Here is a 25,110-nt window from a genome sequence, read left to right on the forward strand (position 1 = left end):
AGGATTATCATTTTTTATTTAATCTTTGTTTTCCATTACCATTGGTCCCCTTGTGCTCCCTGCCCCATCAGTCACCCACTGACGTCCGTGAGTCCTTTTTCCTTTTTGCTCCTTCCCCCCACCCCCCCAACCCCCGTCAAGATTATTTAGTCAGATTGTAACAATTCTTATTTCACCAACCCGTCCTTGAAATCATCAATAATATTAACATCGTTTAGATTGTAAAAAGATGACACTGTCCCTTCAGAATTTAAAACCAGTTTCATTTGGAGAGCTTTTTCCAGTGGGCACTTAGTTCGTGGTAATGGGGAACAGAGGATGACGGTGTTAGCAGCCGCAGTGAAAGTGTAACCGGAAAAGACACGGGCGTTCAGGCTGCCCGTCACTACCAAATCCAATAAGCAGTGACGGCAATTGAATCTTTTATGGGCACTTTATTCAGACGGCCGGGGATCTGAGAAGATGGCGGGTTCATACCCTCATGGACCATCTTCCGTTCTCTTTCTTGGCCGGATCTTTTATAAGTGGGTGAGGGAGGACAAACAAGGTGCAGTGAGGGCTTTGAGATTCAGAAGCTGCAACATTCCTGTCCTGGGCAGTTAGCTGTTCCCAAGGGGGAGGGGTGGTCATCTGCACTTTCCCTGGAACAAAGGTTCGGATGTCCCCAGGTGGTAATTTTCTATCAGTGCCCCAGGAGCTCAGCTGTTTCTCTCAGGAGCCAGGGTGGGCCCTATCTGTAGTTTCTGAAACAAAAGCTTTAAAATACACATTACTTGCTAGACTTACAACTTTTTACCTTAAGCTAAAATTTTGCAAGTCTTGAGTCCCCTAACAATAGGAGAAGCTCCTCACAGAGTCCAAGGCAGGAAGGTATTAGTGGAAAAGCCATTAGGATGTTAAACACTGATGTAAGGATGAAACTTTATGTTTGAAAATCAATAGCAAGAAATAGTGACAAACAAAAGGCAAATTTCCAGCATTCTTTTTCCTTTTTTGGGAAAATTTCATGTTTAATCTTCTGTGAACGTGTTGGAGAGTTTGAGTGTTGCGTTCTGCGCAGGAAGGAAAAGTTGGCCGTGATGACTGTTTTTTCTGCCTTTCCTATAGTTCCACTGTGTTTTAGGATCATTCTCTGAGGGTACTGATAGATAGGAGTCAGGCGATTGTTTAATGAGGTTGGGGAACACAGTGCTGAGCCTCTTTCACGCAGAATTTAATATTCTTGTGCTGGTGACAGCTGTTTCCCTGGTTATAAGTTACCGTACTGAGTGCAGGCACACACGTGCATGCCAGCGGCCCAGTTTTAAAGCCAGACATGCCACTGCAGAGAGGAGAGCAGCTTTGTTGCAGAGAATACACACTGTGCCTCCGCTAAGGCTGAGACTTTTAGGATTCCTACTGGAGACACTGCCGCTGGGGACTGGACAAAGCTCTGTAAGGTGGTCACAGGCTGTCGTGCTGTTGTTACCCTCACTCGCCTCTCCAGCTTTCTCCCTGCTGCATGTCCCCTAAGTGTTCACCTCCACGGTCTTCGGTCCCCAGAAGGTGTTCTGTTTCAGGCTTCCCTCGCTTACCTGTGCTCTCTCCTCTACCTGCATAGCCATCTTCCCTATGCCTGATCCTACGTATCCTCCTGAGAGGACTCCCCTCTCCTGCCTTCCCAAAGTACTTGTCTCTGTTCTTCCTGAACGTCTTGTCCACACCCACGCATTGGTCATGTGCAGGTCACCTGCTTCACCTGCTCCCACTGGACTGTCATTTCCTTCACAGATTGTGGAATGTGTTCAGGTCTGTGTTACCCTCGCTGAGTGCCCTGTCATGCCACTTGCGGATGGTTTCCTCCCGTGGGGAGAACACTGGGAGTGCTTCCTGGCCTTGGACAGGTGCTTGCACTGAGTGCATTGTGGGCATTCCTTTCTGCAGAGCAACAAGTGAACACTGGCCTCGACTCCATACCTTCGGTAATGCCTGAAGTATGAAGGACTTAGGCTACAGGCACAAAGTCACCACCACTTTTGGGACAGAGGCCGTGAAGCAGACAGGAGTGAGGCTCAGGCCTTGATCTTGCCTATGTGGCCACTTACCACTTCTAGCTCCCCAAGTTTAGCCTTATTGGAGCTGAGTGTCATATGTAAATATTCCTCCTTTACCAGCCAACCCACTGTTAAGCCTTGTCAGTGGAGGGCACCGGAGGAGAAGGGGTTTTCTTCTCCTGGCTCTGGTGTGCACCTGTAGCGCGTTTGGATCCTGTTGGCAGTGCCGCAGAGTTGGAGGGGGACAGTGGCAGCCACACCTCCTTGACTACCTTCCCAGCAAACACCCACTCCTAGGCAGTTTCCAGGGCAAGTGGCACCTCCCTGTGAACAGCTTCTGGCAGCAGCTTCCCCGAGTCCAGCAGGTGGCTCCTTATACACCTACCTCAGCCTGCTGACCGTGGGCTAGCTCTACCCAGAAAACTTCTCTGTGGACCACCCCCTCCAATAAAGCTCGGTTCCCAGCTTTGGGGAGGGGACCCCTTTCCATAGTGGTTCTTCCCTTCATGCCGTCCTCACTCAGCACTGATATCTGTTAGAGTTCTGTCCACCCCCCTTAGCTCTTTCCCCTCCAATCCTGTTAATAACTTTCTCTTTTCAAATTACTGGTGGTGTCTATCCCCAGATGGGACCCTAACCAGTATAGATGCCTAGAATGCCAGGCTCCATTTCCTCACCAAATGAACCATACAGATTTTCTACAGACCACCTGAGTGATAATCAGTTCGGTAATTCTACCAGCATCTTCCGAGTTCTTGTAGTCAAATAGGTACTGGGCCCAACCGGGCTCTGCCCAAGACAAGCTTCAAGACTGGAAGAAGAGAGACCTAGGTAGTGAGGTGTAAGTTGGAGAGGGGGTATGTGTGATTGTGGGTGTAGGGATGACAAAATCTTAATGTTTTAGTGTTGTCCCTCCGGGAGTCAAAGGTTAGGTAAGTGAAAATTGATGAAATTGATAAACATTTACCACTTTAAGTGATGTCCGTATTAGAAAGAGTAACGGGATGTTGTTTTGTTTTCCTTCTTTCCATTTGCAAATACTCTTTCTCTTGTCACAAGGTATTTGAAGTGGGTAACATTTTATTTCATCTCATCTCTGAGTTCCCAAGGGTAGGAACTGTGTTTTATTTTAGTTATGTCCACAATGCCTGTCACATAGTAGGCACATACTAAATGTTAGTTCACTGATTAAAAGGCTAATTATACTGAGTTGTTACTCTCTTGTGTTCCGTTTTCTGCTCTGAGAAAGCCAAAACTACTCCGTGTTTTCTTATGTTGACAATTCATAAGCAATCACAAGTCATTGTTTTTATACTAGAAATGTGAACAGAGAGGTTATTAATTAATTTAGTGCTTGTTCTCGTTCGTTTTTTTCCAGCCATTTACAGAGATACAGTATCCGCCATTGCAGGTGTGCATCAAACAGTGTGTTAGGCGCTGTATTTATAGACCTCTCAGTCTCGGGCATCGCTGTTTCACAGACGTGGGAGTTGAGATTACGTAATTCCCCCAAGACCACCCTGACCAAGTGTGGCTGAGCTAGGCCTTGGCTCCCGATTGAAGCCCAGGCCCTCGAGTGTGCCACTCCCCTGTTTGGATCTCACGCGAGTGGTTCCTGTAGTCACTCAGGTGCCTCCCCTGCTCGTGTGTGCAGGTGGACATAACACGCAGGAGCCCTTTGTCCTCTTCAGAGCTGCCACTGCCTCCTGCCCAGTCCCAGTCACATAGCCCTCTGGCCCTCCAGGTGCTATGGCATCCAGGCACATGTGAACAGGTTTGGAAAACTCAGAAAGGGCCGAAAGTCTCTTCCCGTTTGCTTCTTTAAAGATTCAAAAAGTCTCTCGTCGAAGTCTAGCCATTTGCTGAAAAATTGAAATTGGTACAGGTTATGGGAAGCATTTAATTACATTAAAAGTTTAATTGAAGTTAAAGCTCAGAGTAGAACATAGGTGCACTTTTCAGCACTAACCCTCGTCTTCTCTTTTTCTTAGGTGCTGTTACCCCCATACGATGATGCTACTGTGACTGGCGCCGCCAAGGAGCCACCGCCACCTTATGTGTCTGCCTGAGCCTGCGAGTGGGCGGAGCTGAGCATGACCTTGACTTTTCAGACATCAGAGCAATAGTTCTTTAATTTCACTTCTGGGATGAGCTTTCTGAGCTTATTCATTGCTGAAATGTTCCAATTTAAAAATTTTAATGTTAGGTTGAAACCTTTTGTAGTTTTAGACATATGCTTTAGCTGAACACTCTGATAGGTTAACTGTAGAGTTCTGTCTGTAGGGATGGAGTGCAAGGGGCTTCCCTAGACCTCCCTGGGCTTCCCTGGGCGCTGAAACTTCCCGGCGATCCACATGAACCTCAAGTCAGAGAAGTCTAGTTTTGTACATGCTGGGCCCCAAAGTTGATGGATTAGTCACATTTCTTTTCTCTCTGGTCCCTCTTTCTAATTTTGAAAGTGTAAAATAAAATCAAAATTAGACAATACTTTTTTCCTTAGGCTGCTCCAGTGTGTAGAAGAAACCCATATGAGAACAAGGATGTTAATTGTGAGTCACTGCCCCAGTTAAGGAAATAGGAGCCCATACATATGTATAAATAAAACAGGAAGTTCCTTTAGATCCTTTATGGCTTCAGTCAGTGACCGTTTGAGCTTCCTGGCCAGGGCTAAATCGGGACCGTTCGACAGTCCCCGGCATTGAGACAGCGGTCACTACCGTAGCTGTTCGTGTGCACCACATTCTGAGGCCGTGGAGTGGCGAGTCCCGCCTGAGTTACAGGGACGAGCTGATTTGTTTGGGCAGCGTGGTGCCTGGCGGTCCTGTCTCCTGGGTGCTGTCCCTTCCCCGGGCCGCCTTTCTCTGAGTGTTCTGCCCCGGCCTGATCTAAGGAGGACATCCATCCTGCTGTCATGTGGCTATGCTGAAATGTGTTTACCTAATTTTATAAAAGATTTTTTTCTCTCCCTGCAAGGCACATCCTACTACTTTGAACTCCCAAGTATGTCTAATCATCTTCCAAAATGAGTGTATAACAGTCTTCAGAAAAAGGAGGAGGGATGCTTTCCTGGAATGCCCTTATCTTGATTACCTGAATTCCAAGGGGCTTTTATATATTCGTATGTTCAAGGGTCACAGCTCTCCTGTTTGTTCATTTTCCAGTGTGCTGTAAATGAGTGCTTTTACGATTAAAGTGAGATTTGCCCACACCCAAGAAAAGACTCTTCTGATGCTGCAGTGATTGGTTGTGTCGAGGGACCCCTCCCGCCCACATACGGCTGCGCAGATGCACGCAGTGTGGCCCGCAGAGGAGCTTTACGGCTTGCCACACACATACACTTCTGAGTATTTCAGTGCTGATGAAATCAGAGCGTCTCAGGCCAAGAGAAATGGAGATGAACAGACTTGAGCTTCCAACATTCCTACCCTCGGCCTCTACCAAGCTGTGTGTGCTCAGCTGTTTGCATACAGTCACTTTTTTGTGCACTTTTAATAAGTGGTTCAGATTTCACTACATTCAAAGGAAGATTACAAATTAAGAGAGGTGGGAGAGGAGAGTATTCGTGAGAATCAGCCTCAGTTATCTCTTACAGTATATCTCATTCATATTCTCTATAAACCCTACCTAAGAAATTCTGTTCCTTGAAGATTTATGCCCATAATATTCACACTAAGTTCATCATAATAAGAGTTGTGAGGGATGGAAAAAGGCCTGTCAGTTACTGATCCCTGTGAAAAGCACATAGGACATCAGTTATTTGCATATTACTACCCATAGTTTTCTGTCTGTTTGCATAGTAGTTTTTGCCGTGTGGAAGAGGGCACAAGGTCAAGTAGAAATGATTTTGAGAGTCTGTAAGGCCTGAAAGGATCTTGTTCGTGCGACATTCAAATGGCACCATTGACATCAGGATATTGTGTCCTACTCAGAGATCCCGTATGGTGCTGGTGCTGCTGGGTTTTTTAGCAGCATAACCCAGGCTCAGTCCCAAAGCTGCCTCCCTGTCTACCTCTGTGAAGTAAGGACCTGCCATCCTGTCCCCACTGTGGGGAGACGGTGATGTTTGGGTTTAAATGGCCCTGCAGAGCACAACCCATGCCTCAGCAGTTCATTGGTCTTTGTCTCATTGCCAATCCAGATCAGTATCTCTCTTTTAAAGATATTTTCAATCCCACTTTAATACCTAGCTTCTTCTCTTTTGTTTCTACAGCAAAACAATTACTCCCTCAATTCTTCTCACACCTGTATGCCTTTAGGTCACTTGACTAATGAGAGCTCACTGGTTTTTCCATCCTGATTCCCATAAGCCTTTCTGTTAAGGTCATAGACATTCAGCTCAGCACCACGAGGTGTGCAAACGGACCCACCAGTAATCCGCCCATGCCAGAGAATGTTTTAAGTCTCCTTAATGGGGCTGAGTAGAGGAAAACTTAATACCTTTTGGCTTGGATTGTGATCTGCCTACCCTAGAAACTGAGTTTCCGCTAACCAAGCCAGTCAGATTTCCAGGAAGCCGACTCAGGTTTCCAGAACGCCGAATCGTATCAGTTTGAAGGCCGATAGACTAGTTGCCCTCCCCTTTCTGCACCTTCTTCCTACATAAACATTATGTGCAGCACCCCCCCAAGTCTGATGTCCTCGTCCCTGCCCCTGTCCCATCCTGTTGTCCATGAGGATCTAAGACATTTTTCCCCTCCTTTCTCCCTCCCCTTCCCCGCCCCCACCACAACCCTTTCTTACTCTGTTGTGGCCCTGAACATTTGTTTAGTTTGACTGCCTAAGCAAGGCACACCTCATTTCCTTTGTCCTCTCCACCCTCAGTTCCTTCATCACCAATCCTTTGTAGTAATGATCTCAGTAGACCATCTTTCTAGACTTGTAGCCGTTCAAGTTGTTTTCTCCATAGAGGGATGTACTATATTTGAAATGTTTATGCTTTGGGGGGGGGGGGGAACCCTGCTGTGCAAACTGAGTTTTTTTGGTGGAGGAACACTAATGAGACTATAAAAACAGTATTTCCACTTTTTAAAAATGATACGTTCTTTTTGGCAGCTGGTCTGGAGACGGACTTCCACAGGATGAAGTCGTATTGCTGCAGGTCACACAGGGCAGTCTCTGGTGTGCTGGGGGGTTGAGAAGGCAGGTGTCTGTGCCGGGGTACTGAAAGAATGACGCGGGAAAGCACAGCCAGCGCAAAAGTGCAGGCTCAGCTGCTTCAGGCCTCCCCACCTTCGCACCTGATGAGCCCAGAAATAGTGCCTGTGACTGTCTGAAATGGGTTTTTGGCAGCTCAGATACTTGAGATACATGTTCTAAAGGGGAGGGGGGGAAAGGCATTGCAAGGATGTCCCCACACCCATGGAATGCATTTAGGGGGTTTCTGCACACTGGCCACGTTGTCAGCCAAACGACTGGTGTCTGGGAGCCAGCCAGGGCTGTGACTTGTCTGGAAGCCCCTGTGTGCCCTCTCACTGGAGCACAGATAGCCGGTGGGGAGAAAGAAGCTTGTTGGCCAGCTCACCAAAGTTACATCAGAGCAAGTCTTAGCACCGTGCACCCATCAGCGGGATCCTAATTAGCAAGAACTGCTTCGGAATGAAGAGGTTGACTTAAAACAGCAGGGTGGACTCAACATTTGTTTGTTTTATCCCATCTAAAACACCGTTTTTACAGTCACTATTAGTTCACACACAGTTTTCACTTAAGTAAACTTACTAACATGGGAACCTCTTTAACTCAACAAATACAATTATGCATACAATCCCAGGTGTATGTCAGGACACCCTGGCTGCAGTGTTGCAAGGAAGCAGAAGGGAGCTGGGCAACCCCGAGTCGGTTAGGCATGACCAGCCAGTAGCAAGGGTGTGAGCCAGATTCCTCTCAGGAAGGCAAGGGTTGTGTCATCTTGTCTGCTGCTTGCTAGTCACAATTCTGGTCCTGTGATAGCTTGGCTCCCACTGTACTTGCAACTTGAAAAGTTACTTGAGAATGACAGGGCCTGCGTTCCTGGGATCCTGAACTCATGCACCCGATCAGAAGAGCCAGTAGGGTGCCACCTGCGTTCCCCCCGCCTGAGGGAGCCCCCGGCTTGGCTCTGGGAAGACAAAGGAATAAAGGTTCTGCCCTCTGCCCAGGGATGCCACAAGAGACCCTGTGTTCTGTGCGATGGGGACGCCCCTCTAACCCAGTGGCATTTGTGTGACATCATTTCTCACCGAGTATTCATTTTCCTTAAAGGGATGTAGTTTTAATTATCTGTCACTAATTTACTGTCACAGAATTTTTTAAGTTTAGGCCTTTTCATTACATTTATCTTTTCTGCATATGGTTCCCTGTCAATCAGCAATCATGACAGCTCTAAGTCTGCTTTTGTTGGTGATCCCAGTCTTTTGGGTATAATGAGTAGGACATATCAGTAGATACTGTATCCAAAATGGAACATTGGCCTCAATGTCCCCTGAATCTGCTCCTGTTGACTCGTGTAGGGCAACCTACCCGTCCTTCCAGCCATCCCACTTGGGGTCATGGGCCCTCTTTGCCTTGTCCCTGTGTGTCTCCCCGTATCTGATCGGTCCCCAGCCCTGTGGCTCCCACCTCTTTACCTGGTAGAGTGACATTTACCACTCACTGAGCCCTCTCTATGTGCCCGCCATACTGCTTCACACACCCTAACTCTTTCACAGATGAAGAAATGGAGACTTTTAAAGAAAAATAATGGTCCCAAATCATACCAGTTATTTGCAGACTTATCTGCAAAGCTGAGCCAGGATTGAAATGCTATTGAGTCTATCTAAGTGGGTGTTGCATAACTTTTTTTTAAAAAGTCATTGATTTTTAGAGAGGAAGAGAGACATCAATTTGTTGTTCCATGTACTTACACATGCATTCATTCGGTGGTTGATTCCTGCATGTGCCCTGACCACGGATCACACCCACAACTTTGGTGTATCGGGTCGCTGCTGTGACCAACTGAGCTACCCAGCCAAGCCTGCAGATCTCTGAGACAGCTAGAATTTTAGAATTCTGTACATAACCTCTCACTTCTTACAACAGTTGATTTTTACTAATTGGCATCAGTACATCCCAGGAAGGAAGGGAAGTCATGCAAAGCTACGTGAACTCTGTAAGCTTGGGGTTTGCACTACACAAGGGGAATTATAAATTTCCTATTTAATTAGACTAGAAAATAATCTGCAAATATCAGCTTTGAATTCTTAAAGAATTTTTTTAGGCAGGAAGAAAGATCAACTGAGGTGGGCCTTTTATAAAGGGGTTAATTGTTTTAAGTGAGCAATTTCCTTCTGAGGAAATTAGATACTACACTGATTTCTCTTTTTTGAGAAGAATATACATATTAAACTTCCAAACATAACTCAGGCTAGTACATAAATAGTGAAATGATTTGTTTTCACTGTCCTGGGGGCCTCAAGGGGCACCTTCCTTCCCTGCCACCACACCAGCCCCACACCTACCGGCGAGAATAGAGCAGTCCTTTCCCTGTGTAGGCTTCTGTCCTGTGATGTGAGTGCACTGTGGCATCTGTGTCCCTGAGAGCTGACTTAAACATCTTAATAGAGAAGCCAGGGGTAACTCAGGCACCGAGAAACATTGCAAACTTGAGGGCTTTAAAAAAATTACATAAGCAATGTGTTGCAAAAAAAAAATAGAGCCAATAACTTATCCTTTGGCTCTCAACTTGAAAGTCTGGGCGGTATTTGTTTTATATTCTACCACAGCACATCCAGTGTCCCAATCAAGGCACATCTTACACTACTCGGTTCCTGTCACTTTTCTCGTCCACAATATCCCAGGAGATGAGGAACTCACAGTCTGTGTCCCTCAGTGTTCTGTCCTCAGCACCTGGCACTTACCTGGCAAGTAGAAGGAACTCAAAAGTGGCTACTATAATAAGAATAAGCATGTGAGAGAAATTCAAACCATCTATAATGGCATCCATGACAATTGTGACAAATTATTTAGGAACAGCGCAGCGAGGCTCAAGCCCCGAAGAGACCACTTCTCACAGAAGATCCCACTGGGAGAAAAGTCATTGCTATAAGCTGCAAGGAAGCAAAGGGAAGGTCACTCCTCCAAACAATCCTACCAGCGCCACAACAGTAGTGTTTATTGGATGGGGGTGTGGGGGGGGGGGGGGGGGGGGGGGTACGGGAGAGCCCCAACTTCCCTGAAGTTGTAAAGGTGGCAGGCAAACACCAGCAGCTTGGTAATGAGAGGATTGCTCTCTGAAGAGAGGTTAAAGGACAGCTCGCATGAGGCTCGCTAAATGCCCTGTTCAAGTTGAAATCAAAAGGAACCAGTATTCTTAGCTCTTAGGGTTCTTGTGATCAAGTTCCTTTTATGTGAGCTTAAATCAGTCGGGCTCAGAATGGAGAATTCAATCACCAGTGTGCCTCTCCCTCGGAACTTTCCCTTTTCCCTTTCCTAGTAGATCATTGTAAGGTTACCACAACCAAGGACCAGATGTGAGGTCCAGTGGAATCCCGAGGCCTGGGGTGTATGGAGGGAGATGCTGGACAGCAGCGAACATGTGCCGAAGTCCAGTGATGTGTCCACCACTTCCTGGGCCCTGCAGATGTGGATAACACCCTGCAAACTATGTGTGATAAAACACTTGCCTTTCCTCCTCTACAACAATGCCGCAGGGTCCTAATAAGAAAATCAGTGAATTTGCCTGTGACGGGGACCGTGGACACGAGTACAGGAGGGAGTCCCCACCAGCAGGCCAGTCCTGCAGTGTAAAGCAGTAATCGCAGACGAGCGCAAACTCCAGACAAGGCGTGTGAAAGCACAGGAATAGACACTGAGGAGTGAAGCACTGAGGAGAGAAGCATCCCTGCCTCCCTGTGGCAGATTTGGTCCAGGAGGGACGGCTCGAGGGAGGGTGTGCAAACCAACCAGGAGGAGCAGTCTGGCTCCCAAAGAGACTAAAGGGTTTGCATGAGGACTCAGAACCTGCCCTCTTCCCATGAACCAAAAGTGTATTAAAATATAATCCATATACCATACAAAGTATACGAGTTAATTGTTCTTCGTATTCACAGATTTGTGCAGTCACCACGATCATTGCTCCCAAAAGAAACTCCACACCCACCAGCAGTCACTCCCTGTTTCCCCCAACACGCCCAGCTCAGAGCAACCCCTGGCGTACTTCCTGTTCTGATGGCTTTGCCTGTTCTGGACATGGAATCACACAGCATGTGGTCTTTGATCGGCTCTTCATTAGCGTGCTTTCACGGTTTATCCACTTTGTAGCAGTGTCACTGTTTTGTCCCTTTTTATTACTGATACTATTCCATTTTACTTACCCACTCATCAGTTGATGGACATACAGTTTGTTTTCACCTTTGACTATGATAAGTAATGCTGTCATGAACATTTGTGTACAAGTTTTTTTATGGACATGTTTTCATTTCTCTTGGGTACATACCAGGGAATAGAATGCTGAGTCATATGATAAATATATATATATATATATTTATCAGTAACATATATATATATTATATATACAATATATATTTAACATATAAATATATATACATATATAAACATAATATATATATTATATATAATATATATTTAACATTTAAAATATTTTTTAATTACAGTTAACATTCAATATAATATTAGCTTCAGGTATACCACATAGGTATAGGATATTTATATAACTTACAAAGTGATCACCCTGCTAAGTCCAGCGCCCATGTGACACCATACATGACTATTACAAGACTACTGACTGTATCCTCTGTGCTGTACTTGACATCCCTGTGATTGTTTTTGTAACTGGCAATCTGTGCTTCTTAATCCTTCTCCTTTTTCACCCATTTCCCCAAACCATCCCGTCTAGCAACCATCAAAATATTCTCTGTATCTATTAATTTCTTTGTTCATTTATTTGTTAGATCCCATATATAAGTGAAATCATATTACATTTGCAATTCTCTGACTTACCTCTCAACAAAATTTCTTCTAGGTCAATCTCTATTGTTGTAAATGGCAAGATTTCATTATTTTTTAATATATGTACATTCCATTTATATATGTACCATCTCTTTATCTATTCATCTATTGGTGGGTGCTTAGGTTGCTTCCATATCTTGGTTATTGTAATAATGCTGCAGTGAACGTAGGGATGCATATGTCTTTTCATATCAGTGATGTATCCACTTTGGATAAATACCCAGAAGTGGAATTGCAGGATCATATGGTAGTTCTATTTTTTTTTTCCTGAGGAACATCCATACTGCTTTCTGTAATGGGTGCACCAAAATATAATCCCACCAAGAGTGCACAAGCGTTCCCTTTTTCCCACATCCTTGCTGACATTTGCCCATTTACTGATGGTGGCCATTCTGACCGGTGTGAGGTTTTACTTTGCATCTTCCTGATTAGTGATGCTGAGCATACCTTTTCACTAGCTTATTGACCATGGGTATGTCTTCTTTGGAGAAATGTCTATTCAGAAACTTTGCCCATTTTCTAAGTGGGTTGTCTTTTTATTATTGAACTGTAAGAGTTTCTTATATATTCTAGATACAAGTCTCTATTTGCCAAAATAAGACACAAGTCTATGATTTACAAAAATTCCCCCCACCCCATTCTTCAGGTTGTCTTTTCTTGATGGTGTCCACTGAAACACATACGTTTTTATTTTGATGTACTCCAATTTATTTATTAATATATTTAAAAATATATTTTATTATCCTTTTACAGTTGTCCCAATTTTTCCCCCTTTGCCCCCCTCCACCTGGTACCCCTTCCCTCCAGCAGCCTCCCCCCATAGTTCATGTCCATGGGTTGTGCATGTAAGTTCTTTGGCTTCCCCATTTCCTATACTATTCTTAACCTCCCCCTGTCTATTTTTTACCTACCAATGATGAATCTTAATCCCTGCACCTTTCTCCCCATCCTTCCCCTTCCCCCTCCCAGCTGATTACCCTCCACATGATCTCCATATCTATGATTCTGTTCCTGTTCTGGTAGTATGCTTAGTTGTTTTTGTTTGTTTGTTTGTTTAAGATTCAGTTGTTGATAGTTGTGAATTTGTTGTCATGTTCATATTCATAGTTTAGATCTTTTTCTTAAATAATTCTCTTTAACATTTCATGTAATAATGGCTTGGTGATAATGAACTCTTTAGCTTTACCTTGTCTTGGAAGCACTTTATCTGCCCACCTGCTGGCTCTGAGCGGGAGGGCTCAGAAAAGGAACATTGGCCTCTGCTGGCACTTTTGTCTGGGAGAAAGCTGCCCCTTCCAGCCCTTTGATTCCAGACACTTCAGCTCCTCTCCATATGTCCCTGGTGACTTTTGGGCTGCTGCCCCAGTGCTGGAACTCAGAGAGAGTGAGTTCGAGTAAGTCCGTGCTGGGCCCTTTAAGAAGAATGCCTGGAACTCCAGAAGCCCTCTGTCTGCCTCAGCCACAATTCCCCACTGGTTTTCACAGCCAGAAGTTATGGAAACTTCTCTTCCCAGCACTGGAGCCTTGGGCTTGGGGGCCTGGTGTGGGGCTGTGGCCCCTTGCTCGCCAGAGGGTACCTCTGCAGCCAAGATATCCCTCCCAGTTTTTATTCACCACATAATAGGTGTGGGACCAGCCAGGTCTACATCTCTGCCCCCTCCTACCAGTCTCAGTGTGGCTTTTTGTTTCAATCCTTAGTTGTAAGATTTCCATTCAGCTAGATTTCAGGTGGTTTTGAATGGTAGTTGTTCTGTAGTTCAGCTGTATTGCGTATAACTTTTGACTCCCCTAAGGCTTAACTACAGTCATACCTTTGTATCCACAGGGGATTGGTTCCAGGACCCCCCTGCCTCCCGTGGATAACAAAATCCATCCACTGATGCTGACGTCCCTCGTATAAAATGGCATAGAACAATGCACATGGTTGGCCCTCCACATCTGTGGGTTCCCAACCATGGCATATGGTGGGATTTCGATTATCCCAATCGAAAAATACTGTTTTTGATCCACAGTTGATTGAGTCTGTAGATGCAAAACCCAGGGATATGGAGGACTGACTGCATAGTTATTGAAAAAAAAAAAACCCACATGTAAGTGGACGAGCAGGTCAAACCCATGTCGCTCACGAGTCTGTTATAGCTGATTTTCACAACCTGTTCTAACATCCTGTACCGCCCCACGAATGAGACGGAGCTCAGGGTGAAGTGCTGCCAGTCAGCGTCGTCTCACGAGTGCTGTCCAGGGACGCAGCGCTGTCTTGTTAGACATTGTGATCTAATGAAAACAAACCTTCACATCTTGAAAGCTTGGGTTATTGCATGCTCTTCTCCACGTCATGTTGTTCACAGATGGTGTACAGGTAGCCAGTAATGTTCTGGCACTTCCCATACTTGGGAATGGCTTTGTCAATCCTTGTTTCATGAGTCAAGACATTTCCATTACTCCTTTTCAGAGATTGCTCTCCCGGTGACAGTGTTCACTTTATTGCACTGCATGTTACTTTCCTCCATCTTATGATGCATTGTGCTCTTTGCAGGTCACCCCCTCTCCTTTCCACTGGACCACCCATAGTGTTTCCCCTTCTGTGGGACCCCAGTCATAACCATGTCTCAGTTATATTCTTCAGTGAGAGAGAACATGGAAAAGTCCTGACTTCTGATATTTTTGTTATTCTTCAGTCGCCACTTACTGAGCTCTGCCAGCAAGTGGAGGGTTCTACAGGACAGAAACACACACTCATTGCCCCAGTATCTTGCAACCTGATTTAATGCTAGGCAACCAATGCAGATATAGACTCGTGAATGGCATTGCGAGAAGACAGTTGAGTGTCACAGGTATGAGGCTATTGTCTTCTACCAACAGACCCCTTTGTGCCAATCCCTAGGTTTAGGGATGAAAGAAGCAGCAATCTGTGTTGCTGAGTAGTATTTCCACATACAGCAGGTCCACCCTGCACTTCATAAGCGAGAACTAGTCTCCAAGGAGACAGGTGGTGTTGCAGCCTTGTCAATATCCAAGAAAACAAATCAGATACCCGCTCATTCTTGTCTGTGCCTTATGGCTCTTCACCACATCCTGCTATCTCGTTTTAAATGGCAATCTCATCGACCTGATTCCACAAACACCACAAGGCTGTAACGCCAGGTTAGAGCCACAGCAGCCCAGTCCCTTCCACAGCACGGCATAGGGCAATATCTGGGAACAAACAGGCCTGGTGCCTGCCCTCAGGAGCAAATGGTCCAAGTTCAAGATCACATGTAAACATTTGTGTCTTTTAAATGTTACTGTTTTCCTGAACAAATTTTTGACTTGCTATAGTTTTTCCCCAGATCACATTCTCCCTGTCTTTCCAAGGTGGGAAGATGTTTGTTTAGACATTATTTCACCTAAGACAATGGTGCCACCAGCCAGCCTGTCCCCAGGGGGACCCATGGAGTTAGCCATCCCTGTTGATGGAGCACCCAGTAGGAGCAGGGCCCCAGCTAGGAGAGTACTCCACCCCTGGCAGGAGCAGAAACCCAGCCACTGTCTTGGAATGCTCTCCTCCCAACCACGTATCTCCAGGGCCAACTAGTTGGCAGCAAAGGGCAGACGTCTCCGCTCCCAGGTGAGGCACCCTGCCCTTCTACTTGAGTGGGAGTGGGAGGAGCTCCAACGGTTTACACAGGACTAGCCTGTCATCAGTCACCTAGAGAAACAGTGCAGTTGACCTTACAATTTCAGGTTTCCCCTCCCTCACTCAGTGCAGGACTTATCATAGGCTATGGGTCTGTGAGCCCACTTGTCTGCCCTTTGCTTTCCTTGTACTCTGGTCCACTTACTGTTTGAAAGTCTCATTTCAACCTGCCCTCTAGGAAGCAAAACACAAAAGTTCTATTGTTCACAAGGAACAAATGAATGCTTATGTCAAAAGTCTGTATTTGTAGCTACTCATGAGTCTGAGGCCTGGGTCAAATGACTCCCCCTACCCCGCCCCCCATCAAACCTTATACCACAATGGACCCCACATAGAGATACAGAACCGAGGGTGGAACCCAGTACAGCTACCAAGGTGTAATTAGTTTGAACAGCTATCACTTCCAACTAACTCTTGAACTCTCAAATATCTCACACCCTAATTCTTGTCCACTGGCTCGTGCCCCCATGAGAACAAAAACTCTGAACTTCACTCTTCTTCTGAGTAAGGTCCTCTGTACACGTAGCTGGGGGCAGGGCCTCCGCTAGAAAAGGCAGAGCTGGCTTTCCCTAGCAGCCTTTATTCTCATTCTCGTGCATTCACTCCGAAGGTAATCGGGAAATTAAGGCATGGTTTTTTTCTGACTTGATATTTTAGAATGTCGAACTCACCTTTGCTCCCTTTCCTTCTGGCAGACCTGAAGATCTTTTCACAAGGTAACGCGGCTCACTGACCTGAGTGGGCCCCGGGAGTGCTTCACACAGAGATTTCCTATTCTGAGGGATTCCGACAGAACGCCCTGGAGGAAAACCATCTTGGCTGGCATACACCAGACTCCCTGGAATCAGTTACTAAATTACAATTCCTTAAAATCTGGAAGGATTTCAGAACTGCTATTGTTTTCCTGGTAAATGCCTGGATCACACTGGTGTCTTGGAGGAAGGCAACACATTTTAAATGTAAATTTCCAGAAACTGTAACTCGACTTCCCTAGCTCCTCCGGGATTTTCACTGGCCCAGACTCAGGAATTATTTTCATCTGTGGGATCCAAGACTTCAGAGACCAAACATTTCCTGAAGACCTTCCACTGCTTTCCGACCTTTACCTACCTCCTCCCAAAGAAATACAAAGAAACTTCTGATTAGCACACACAACCAGGAGTGCCCAGTGGGCCTAAGGTGCAGGGTAAGGGAATGTGAATCCAAGATTTGTTCTTGGCATTATGGTAGCTGATGCCTTCCATCAGCTACCAAGGTGGGTAGCTAACGCCCCTTGTTTTATGGGTAATTTTAGTTGCCCACTTCGGGAGCTTTTCTGAAGAATTGATTTTGTATATGGTGTGGGGTTGTTGTTGTTTCCTATTCCAGAAAGCACCAATCAACAAATAGGAGTTGATGGTTGGAGGAACAGCAGCCAAGAACACTTAAAGTGTCAGCCTGGCACATTCAGAGGTTTTGAAATCCATGAACTCAGTTCTGCTGCCTCTCCCCCATAGCTTGTTAAAACCTGAGCTGGAGGCGTGGGGTTATTGGTTTGGGGAGAGGATTTGGGTGCCCTTATTAGGAGGTGTCCTGGCCTATTGTGCCGAGCCCAGTCGCCCCGTGTTCTCCCACTTCAAAAAACTGCACATATCTTCACCCGTACTTTCAAAAGTCTTGTCTGAACTAGACTTTTCCTGCTCCTTTAGGGTAGGAACTTTGCTTCCTTTCCATCCTGGCATCCTTACTCCCCTCGTTCTTGAGCCTGTCCTTGCCAGTGGACTCTCTGTTAAGATGACTGGTGGGGTATTCTGGGCACTGCCAAGAGAGGTCCTGCCACTTGTCACCAAGTATTCCAATTCTCGTCGCTTTTTTCTCTGTCATCGTCACCGACCGATGCCTCCTGCCAATAGTGACCCCAAGTTCAGGACATAGGACCTCTGCAGTGCCTCCCTTCCCCCTGGAGATGCTCTCCTCCCACACCCGTCCACCAAGCCACCAAAGCTCCCTGTAGTTCTGAGCCTGCGGCGCCGGACCCCTGGAGTCCGATGCCCACCTGGGCTTGCATACGGGCCCGAGCAGAGCGGAGCCAGGTGGCAGCAAGCAGGGCACACGGCCAGTGTGCCCATCTCTCGGGGCTGCCCGCGGGCTGGAGCGGCCCTCGCGCCGCTCCCTCGCCGCGCCTTCCCCATCCCCAAAGAGGACACCCCTCCTTCCGCCCGCCGCGGCGCCGCCCCACCGCCGCCCGCCCGCCCGCGCTGGCCCGGAGCCTCCCAGGCAGCCAGCGAGCGAGGGGAGCGCTCGGGGATGGGACTCGGAGGAGGCGGCCAAGGAGGATACAGCAGCGGCGGCGCGGGCTTCTTGCTCGGCTCCCACGAGCGGTCCCCGAGGACAGCCGCTGCTGTCGACGCGGCTCGGAGGCCCACGAGGAAGACCCAGGTGGCTGCGTCGCTGTCTCGCGTTCCAGCCGCCGGCGGCGGCTGCTGCAGGTGAGCAGGGCGCGCTGTCCCCGGGACTGTGCGCGGCCTCGCTGCTCCGGGGCGCAGACAGGCGGACCGAGCGACTTACTGACAGACAGGGACCGCTGGGCTGACCGACGCCCGCGGGTGCTGTACCCCCTCCTCCCCTCTGGCCCTGCAGCTCCGCGCGGCCCCAAGCGCCAGGCGTCCCTTTTCCGCCCATCGCTCTGATCCCTGGGGACAGACCGCGACAGGGAGTGCGGCGCTGCCCCTACCCCTCGCCGGCAGAAGTCAAACCACCCGGGTCCAGCGAGTTGGGCGCGCTCCCTGCGCGTGGCGCACCGCACAGCAGCCACCTCGTCGTGCCTGCCCCGTGGGGGCGCTGTGCCCCGGCGCGGGGGCGCCCAGACCTGGTCTCCACGGACCGGACCAGGGAAAGGGAGACTTGTTGAGCGGGCGAGCCAGGTTGATGTCGATATCCACCCCTTCACCCCGCGCCCCCCCCCCCCCGCGCCCCCCCAGCATGGTCTGCTGGGTCACCTAGATTTTGTTCTTTGGTTTTCTATGGCAGCTTCAGCTCCAGCTTCCCTACACTGTGGACAAAAGGAAAGAAAGGAGAGGGCATTTTATGGTAGTTGCTAGAAACCCCGAGGATAGTTTGGGGAGAGGACAGAAACAGGGAGACTCTCCCAGTAAGGTCTCCAGGACTGAAGGCACAGAAGCTAGCTGCTCGGGAACACGTACTCCCACCCGGAACGTTTGACCCAGTTCCCAGCTGTCATAAATCAGGGAGCCAGGATGCGTCTGCACCAAGTGCATTTAATCAGCTGTGGGACAGCAGGGAAACAACGAAGAGACTGCAGGGGACTGGGGCCAAGAGCAGGGACGCTGAGGATGGCCTGCCTAGATTGCCTAGGTTAGTAACTTTGGAGTTACCCAACTGTTCTATTCTTCAGTTTCCTCAGCTATTTAGTGGGATAATACCCACGATGCTGCGAGGATTATTCAAGTCCTTAGTAGAGTAGTCCCAGGTGCATCCTAAGGTTAGGTGCTGAGTTCTATCACCACCTGTCTTTCCAGAAAAAGCTAGGGGTTCCTTCCGGCCGACACCTCCTTCCCAACTCAGGAAGAGAGCCTCTCCGTGGGTACACGAAGGCAGCAGATGTTCCCTGTGTATTTAACTGGAGTTCTCCATTGAGGGGTCCACTGTTGCACAGTTCTTCCGGTCTGCTTTCCAAGTGACAAGATCATAAAACCATGTTATAATACCAAGATGGGTTTATGGTCTGGAAAGTTTCCTCTCGGCCACCGAAGCTTGGCTCCTTAGATTCAATCCCCTGTGGAGAAAGCAGGGACCTGTGGCTCTTCACCTTCTGTTTCCCTATCTTTTTATACTTTTATTTGAGCCAATAGAATTCAGTCTCAGGCCCCCAAATTGCCAGGCCTCTCCTTTCTACAAAGCAGAGTTCCTTGCTTCTTGGGCCCACACCTCGGCAAACTGGAGCCACCAAAGCCTGAGCTCCCTCCCTGGAGGTGCCATCATCCACCTCTGACAGACCCTCAGGCAGCTGTCATGCCTGAAGCCTAGCAAACAACCTGTATCTCTGTCAGCAAGAGGCAGTTGAAGGGAGGCCCAAGATAAGGAGAAGGAAATAGACTGTTGCTTTTTGAAAGACAGAGAATAAGGAATTCATTGAAGATTCTAGAAATAAATGCCACTGGTACCTAGTGGGACCAGCTCTGTACTGGTGCCTAAGTGAAGGCAGGGGCGGAGGCCAGGGTGGGGAGGGAGAAAGGGCTACGTAGGCACAGGCTCAGGTTTCAGGACAAGCAGGCCGAGCGGCTGGCCTATGCGAGGTGTTGGGTGCAAAGCTGGGCAGGCCATGAGAGGGTCCCATGGTGAGCGATTGGGTTTAAGACCTGTAAAGTGGGCCACAGTCTCTCAGTGCTTTCCCTGGGATGTGGTGTGGAACACACATGCCCTTGAGAGAACCCTTCCCTGGGACTCCCCATTCTTAGGAAAGCCCAGGAGGACTCCCCTGTTTCATGTGCACGTGGGGATAATTCCGGAGCCTGAGGGGAAGCGGGGGGCTGGAGTGCCAAGTGGAAAGTGGAGCATGTCATCACGGTTGCTAGTAAACAGCACCAGGGAGGGCCTTCCAAGGGAGCAGTTGCCACTTGGAGCTCCAGACGTGAGATCATTTTTGAATCCTGCCATGTGGCTCGCTCGGCAGACAGCCAGCAGTGCCTTACCCAGCAGGACCCCGAAGGGGGATCAGAGAGAAAGACAGGGCCGGGCTCCATCCCAGCAGCCTGAGCTGCTGTCACCGATAGGTGGTAATGATGATGGCAATTGAGAGATAGTCGCGTACAACCTGGAACACGCTGGTCGTAGCCCTGAAGGACCTGGGTTCCAGTCTCGACCCTGCCAGTCACGCCACCTGTAAGGATTTTGAAAAGTTACTTAACCTCTCTGTGCCTCAGTTTTCTCATCTGTAAATGGGGAACAGGATTGCTGGGAGAATTAAATTAGTTAACACACATGAAGTGCTTAGTACCTGGCTCAGAGTATGTGCTCAGTATTTATTAGCTGTTCGTATTATTATCTGAGCCTCAGTTCTATCATCCACCAAATGGGCACAATGCTCTCTATGTCATAGGACTGTTGTGAGGGTTAAATGAGGTAGTGTGAGTTAACCCACCCGTGTGTAGAATGTAGTGTGAGCTGGCTGAAATGGAAACTTTTACCAGAACATCTGCACGTAAAGGCAGTGGCTGAGCAGGCGGAGCAGCTAGCACCTTTGGAAGGTTCTTCAAAGCGTGTTGTCAGAGGAACCTTGATCTGCCATCGGAGAGTGCGGCTCACTCCCCATTGGAATCCCCCATGGATATTTTAGGTATTAGTTTCCTGTGGCTGCTATAACAAATTACCATAATCTTAGTGCCTGAAACAACACAAACTTATTCTCTTCCAGCTCCGGAAGTCAGAAGTCTGAAACAGCTCTTGCTGTGCCAAAATCAAGGTGTTGGCAAGGCGGTGTTCCTTCTGGGGGCTCGATGGAAAAATCTGTTTCCTTGCCCTTTCTGGCTTCTAAAAATCACCCATGCTTGTTGGTTCCTAGCCTCTTTTTTCATCTTCAAAACATAGCAACTTCCAATTTCCTCCTTCTCCTCTCTTTTTCTCCTCTCTTCCTCCTCCTCCTTCCTCTCTCTCCTCTCCCTTACCTATTCTTCTCCCTCTTATAAAGACCCATGTGATTATATTGGGCCCACTTGGATAATCTAGCCTAATTTCTCCATCTCAAGATCATAGCTGCAAAGTCCCTTTTGCCACATAAAGTCACATATTCACCCACGCATTGTCTCAGTTGTCATAACTCAGTCAAATCAGCAAAGAGTAAGGAACATTGCATGGAGCTACTGGGCTGGAATCAAGGGTTAATGATCGTGTGTGTTTGTGTGTGTGTCGGTGGGGGTGAGGTTAGCATTGTAACACAGGGTCAGACTATGGGGCTTGAACTGATAAGCTAAGGGATCTAGATATTTACTCTAATGGTATGTGGAGGTCACTGGCAGTTTTTGTGTAGGAGCACGAGAAGCATGGTATTGTGTTGGGAAGATTGAATTCAGTGCTAGTGCTGAATGGATTCAATAGGGGAGATTTAGAAATAGCCTGTTAATTAGGATTGTGTTCAGTTTCCAGTTGCAGAAAACAATGGAAGTGGCAGAGGCGTCATGAAAGAAGCTTATTTCTGCTTTGCATTCCAGAAGTCTGAAGGCAGTGAGTCCGCAGCAAGAGTGGGGCCTTGGGTGTCGCCCACGTTCGGGTGAAAACAGTGTAAAGAGGAAGACCTGGGCTTGGCCGTGGCAGCTGTCTGGTGCAGAATTAGGGCCAGTTTGATTCAACACTTACTGATCCTTTGTTGCTCAATAGATGTGTTCGTTCAAGCTTTACCTGTTTTCTAAAGCTTTATTTACAAAATGCAGCACCCAGCACGTGGAGGATACAGGCGTGACAAGGTGTGGTCCCAAGGAACAGCTCACAGTCCGGACAGGGAGATAGACAGGATAGCAAGGAAAAGAAACCAAGCACTAGAGCAGGTAAGAAACCCATTGTCAGGGGTGCGTAGGAAGTCAGTCGTCTCTGGGAAAACTGGGAAACATTTTAGAGAGTGGGCGACATGAGCTGAGCCTTGAGGAAGGAAGACAGTTTGGATGAATGTAGAAGGCAGACCTTCCAGGCCAAGAGACCAGCAAGGGGGAAGGCACCCGGCTGTGATAAGAACTTGACTTCTTCAGGCCCGGCTGGGGGCGGGGTCAGGGCTACACATGGGGCTGCCCCTGTTGGAGAGGAGGGCAGTGGTCAGTCACGGAAGGCCTTGAACATTAACGTTATGCCATAAGGCCATAGATGGTTCCACACAGCGAAGGGACTGGACCAGGAGTCGAAGGACCCGAGGCAGGAAGAGCAGTTCCAAAACTCCTGGGAGAGCCCGGGGGAGAAATGGAGGGACGGAGCATTGCTGCAGTGGTGGCCACAGCGAGGAGGGCTGGACGGGGCAGCCACGCAGAGGCGTGAAGGCCAGGGTTTGTCCACTCATGAATGCGATGGTGATGTGAGGGAAGTTTCCAGACTGGGTGGCTCAGCAAGTGAAGCTGCCTTAGTGGTGAAAGGACTTGAGTGCAAGAAGATGACTTTGTATCTGGAAAGGCTGAGCGGGCAGGCAGGTCTTTACTCCACCCAGTAGAGTGAAGAGCACAGATGGGCAGCGTCAGACAGCATCAGAGAGAACAGCAGCCTAACCTTTAGAGCCTCCTGAACACCATGGCCTCCAGGCCTAGCAGAGTGGGGTTCCCATGCACCAGCCATGCGGGGATGGAGACTTTGGCATTAGGTGGGAGCCAGGGAGGTGCGGTCTCTGAGGCGGCTGCAGCTCCAGGACCATTACTCTGTGAGCACGGAGGGTAGTCAGTGTGCTGGCCTGGGGTGCGAGCGGAGTGGCCTTGGAGGGACAAAACTAATGAGTCTGATGTCTAAGAACTTTCAAAATTGGGGGAAGGTGATTTGAAATCCCCCCGCTCTTTTTTTTAAACAAGTCAGCTGACTTCCTGAGAGATGGCAGGGGTCGAATCTTGGCTTTGTCACCTAACTAGCTCCGAGGCCTTGGCCACTGTCCTTCCATCTGTGAATCTTAGTGTTCGGCCCATAAATTTGGGAACTCATCCACCTCACAGGATGACTGTAGGGGCCAAATGAGCTGAAAATATACCAAATGACTAGATTGTTGCCTGGCTCATAGTAGACACTTAAAAAATATCGGCGTCCTCCCCACTTTCCTGTCTTGTCCCGAGACAAGCCTCCAGGCCACAGCTGCCGTTCTGGGCTGACACATTAACGCCCAGAGAGTGGAGTTACTTCAGTGAGGTCACACAGCATGTTGAAACAGAGCCAGGCCTGTCCATCCAAGGTCCACAGCACATAGTGTTGGTGCTGGTGGGAATCCACTTTCCCGTCGCTTTACTTGGACCAGTGATGTCTAGAAGAACCCAGAGCTACGAGGCCAGAACAATCTCCTTCTCTCTCTTCCCCTACCCTCTCGGCAAAGCTAAATGAAAAGATGCATCATCACAGGGAGGGGCAAGAGAGAAATTGCTAAAACAAAAGTCAAAGTTGTTGTATTTTTTTAAAAAACATATTCTCTCCATGCTCCCAGATGCTTTTTATGGAACCTGTGCAGCTTGAATCAACCTCTTTCTCAGCACAGCGGTTCTTCTCATATGCTCATGGATGAAAAGAACTGTTTCTCGAACATCATTCCGTTTTCCAGTTAGAATTGGCTCCTGTTCCTCAGGATGCTGTCAGTTGTAAGGGCTGAACTGGGAAACAATTATTAACATGGGCTACATGCACTGACTTATTTTTTTCTTGTTTCACTGCTATTGTGTGTGTGTTTTAAAAACCTATCTCATCTGATATTAATATTCTATACTGGTTTAATGTTGACATGTATTCAGTGTCTTTGTCCCCAACCCTTTTGTTTTATCTATCTATCTATCTATTTATTTTTAATCCTTGCCTGAGGATATGCTTCTCATTGATTTTCAAGGGAGAGGAAGGGTGGGGGGTGGGAGAGAAAGAAAGTGAGAAACATCGATGTGAGAAAGAAACACTAAGCCCGTACATGTCTCGACCAGGGATTGAACCTGCAACAACCCTTTGGTGCCTGGGATGTTGTTCTAACCAACTGAGCCACCCAGCCAGGGCTGTTTAGTTTCTTTTAAGCAGCTTTTTTGAAATATAATTGACATGCAGCAAAATTCAGACGAATGCACAGAGCATGGAATCGTGATGTAGACATTTCTGCCACCCTCCCCAAGTTCCCTCGTGCCCTTTGCAGCTCATTCCCTTTCTGCAGCCCCAGTCTCTGGGGCCAGTGACCTGCTGTCTGCCACACAGTGTCGCCCTTTGTCAGATGTCATATAGTCAGTGAGTTTGTGATCTTTTTGTGTCTGGCTGCTTTCACCCAGCACAATTATTCCAAGATTCATCCAGTCCATCATTCCTTCAACTGCTGAGTAGTAGTATTCCACTGTATGGATGTACCACCATTTATTTATCCATTCATCCATATATGGACATTTGGGTTGGTGCCAGTCTGTAGCTTTCACATTGGAAACTTCTAGGAGCATCTGAGTCCAAGTCCTTGTGTGGACGTGTTTTCATATCTTTTGGGTTGCTGGTAGGGGGATGAAACCTCCCAGCTTCCCCACATGGAGGTGTTACTTGGGATGCAGGACTTTCACTGTCAAAGCCCAGGCAGTTCTGGGCAAACCAGGACAGTCGGTCACCCTCTGCTGTGTCATTTGGTAAGTGTACATTTGATTTTCTAGAAACTGCCAAATTGTTTGCCAAAGTGACTTCAACATTTTGCATTCTTACCAGCAATGTATTGGGGTTCTGGTTTCTTCACAGTTCTTTGCC

At 47.9% G+C, this 25,110-nt stretch overlaps 2 protein-coding genes across 5 annotated transcripts in view; both read left to right on the plus strand.

The window, feature by feature from the left end:
• The window catches only part of LAPTM4B (lysosomal protein transmembrane 4 beta), a 62,384-nt gene extending 57,131 nt beyond the window's left edge, over positions 1-5,253 (plus strand). The window contains exon 7 of the mRNA XM_028533996.2: positions 4,025-5,253. Within this exon, the coding sequence (XP_028389797.1) occupies positions 4,025-4,102 (78 nt within the window). The 3' untranslated portion in view covers positions 4,103-5,253. The remainder of the gene's footprint in view (positions 1-4,024) is intronic.
• Positions 5,254-17,905: 12,652 nt separating this feature from the next.
• The window catches only part of MATN2 (matrilin 2), a 127,119-nt gene continuing 119,914 nt past the window's right edge, over positions 17,906-25,110 (plus strand). Inside the window, exon 1 of one of the 4 annotated variants that reach the window (XM_028533981.2) lies at positions 17,906-18,158. The gene's annotated coding sequence lies outside the window, so the exon portion shown is untranslated. The remainder of the gene's footprint in view (positions 18,159-25,110) is intronic. The other 3 variants (XM_028533978.2, XM_028533977.2, XM_036031282.1) reach the window with 3 other exon arrangements.

The sequence above is a fragment of the Phyllostomus discolor genome, chromosome 7 (assembly GCF_004126475.2).
Source record: "Phyllostomus discolor isolate MPI-MPIP mPhyDis1 chromosome 7, mPhyDis1.pri.v3, whole genome shotgun sequence".
Taxonomy (NCBI): Eukaryota; Metazoa; Chordata; class Mammalia; order Chiroptera; family Phyllostomidae; genus Phyllostomus; species Phyllostomus discolor.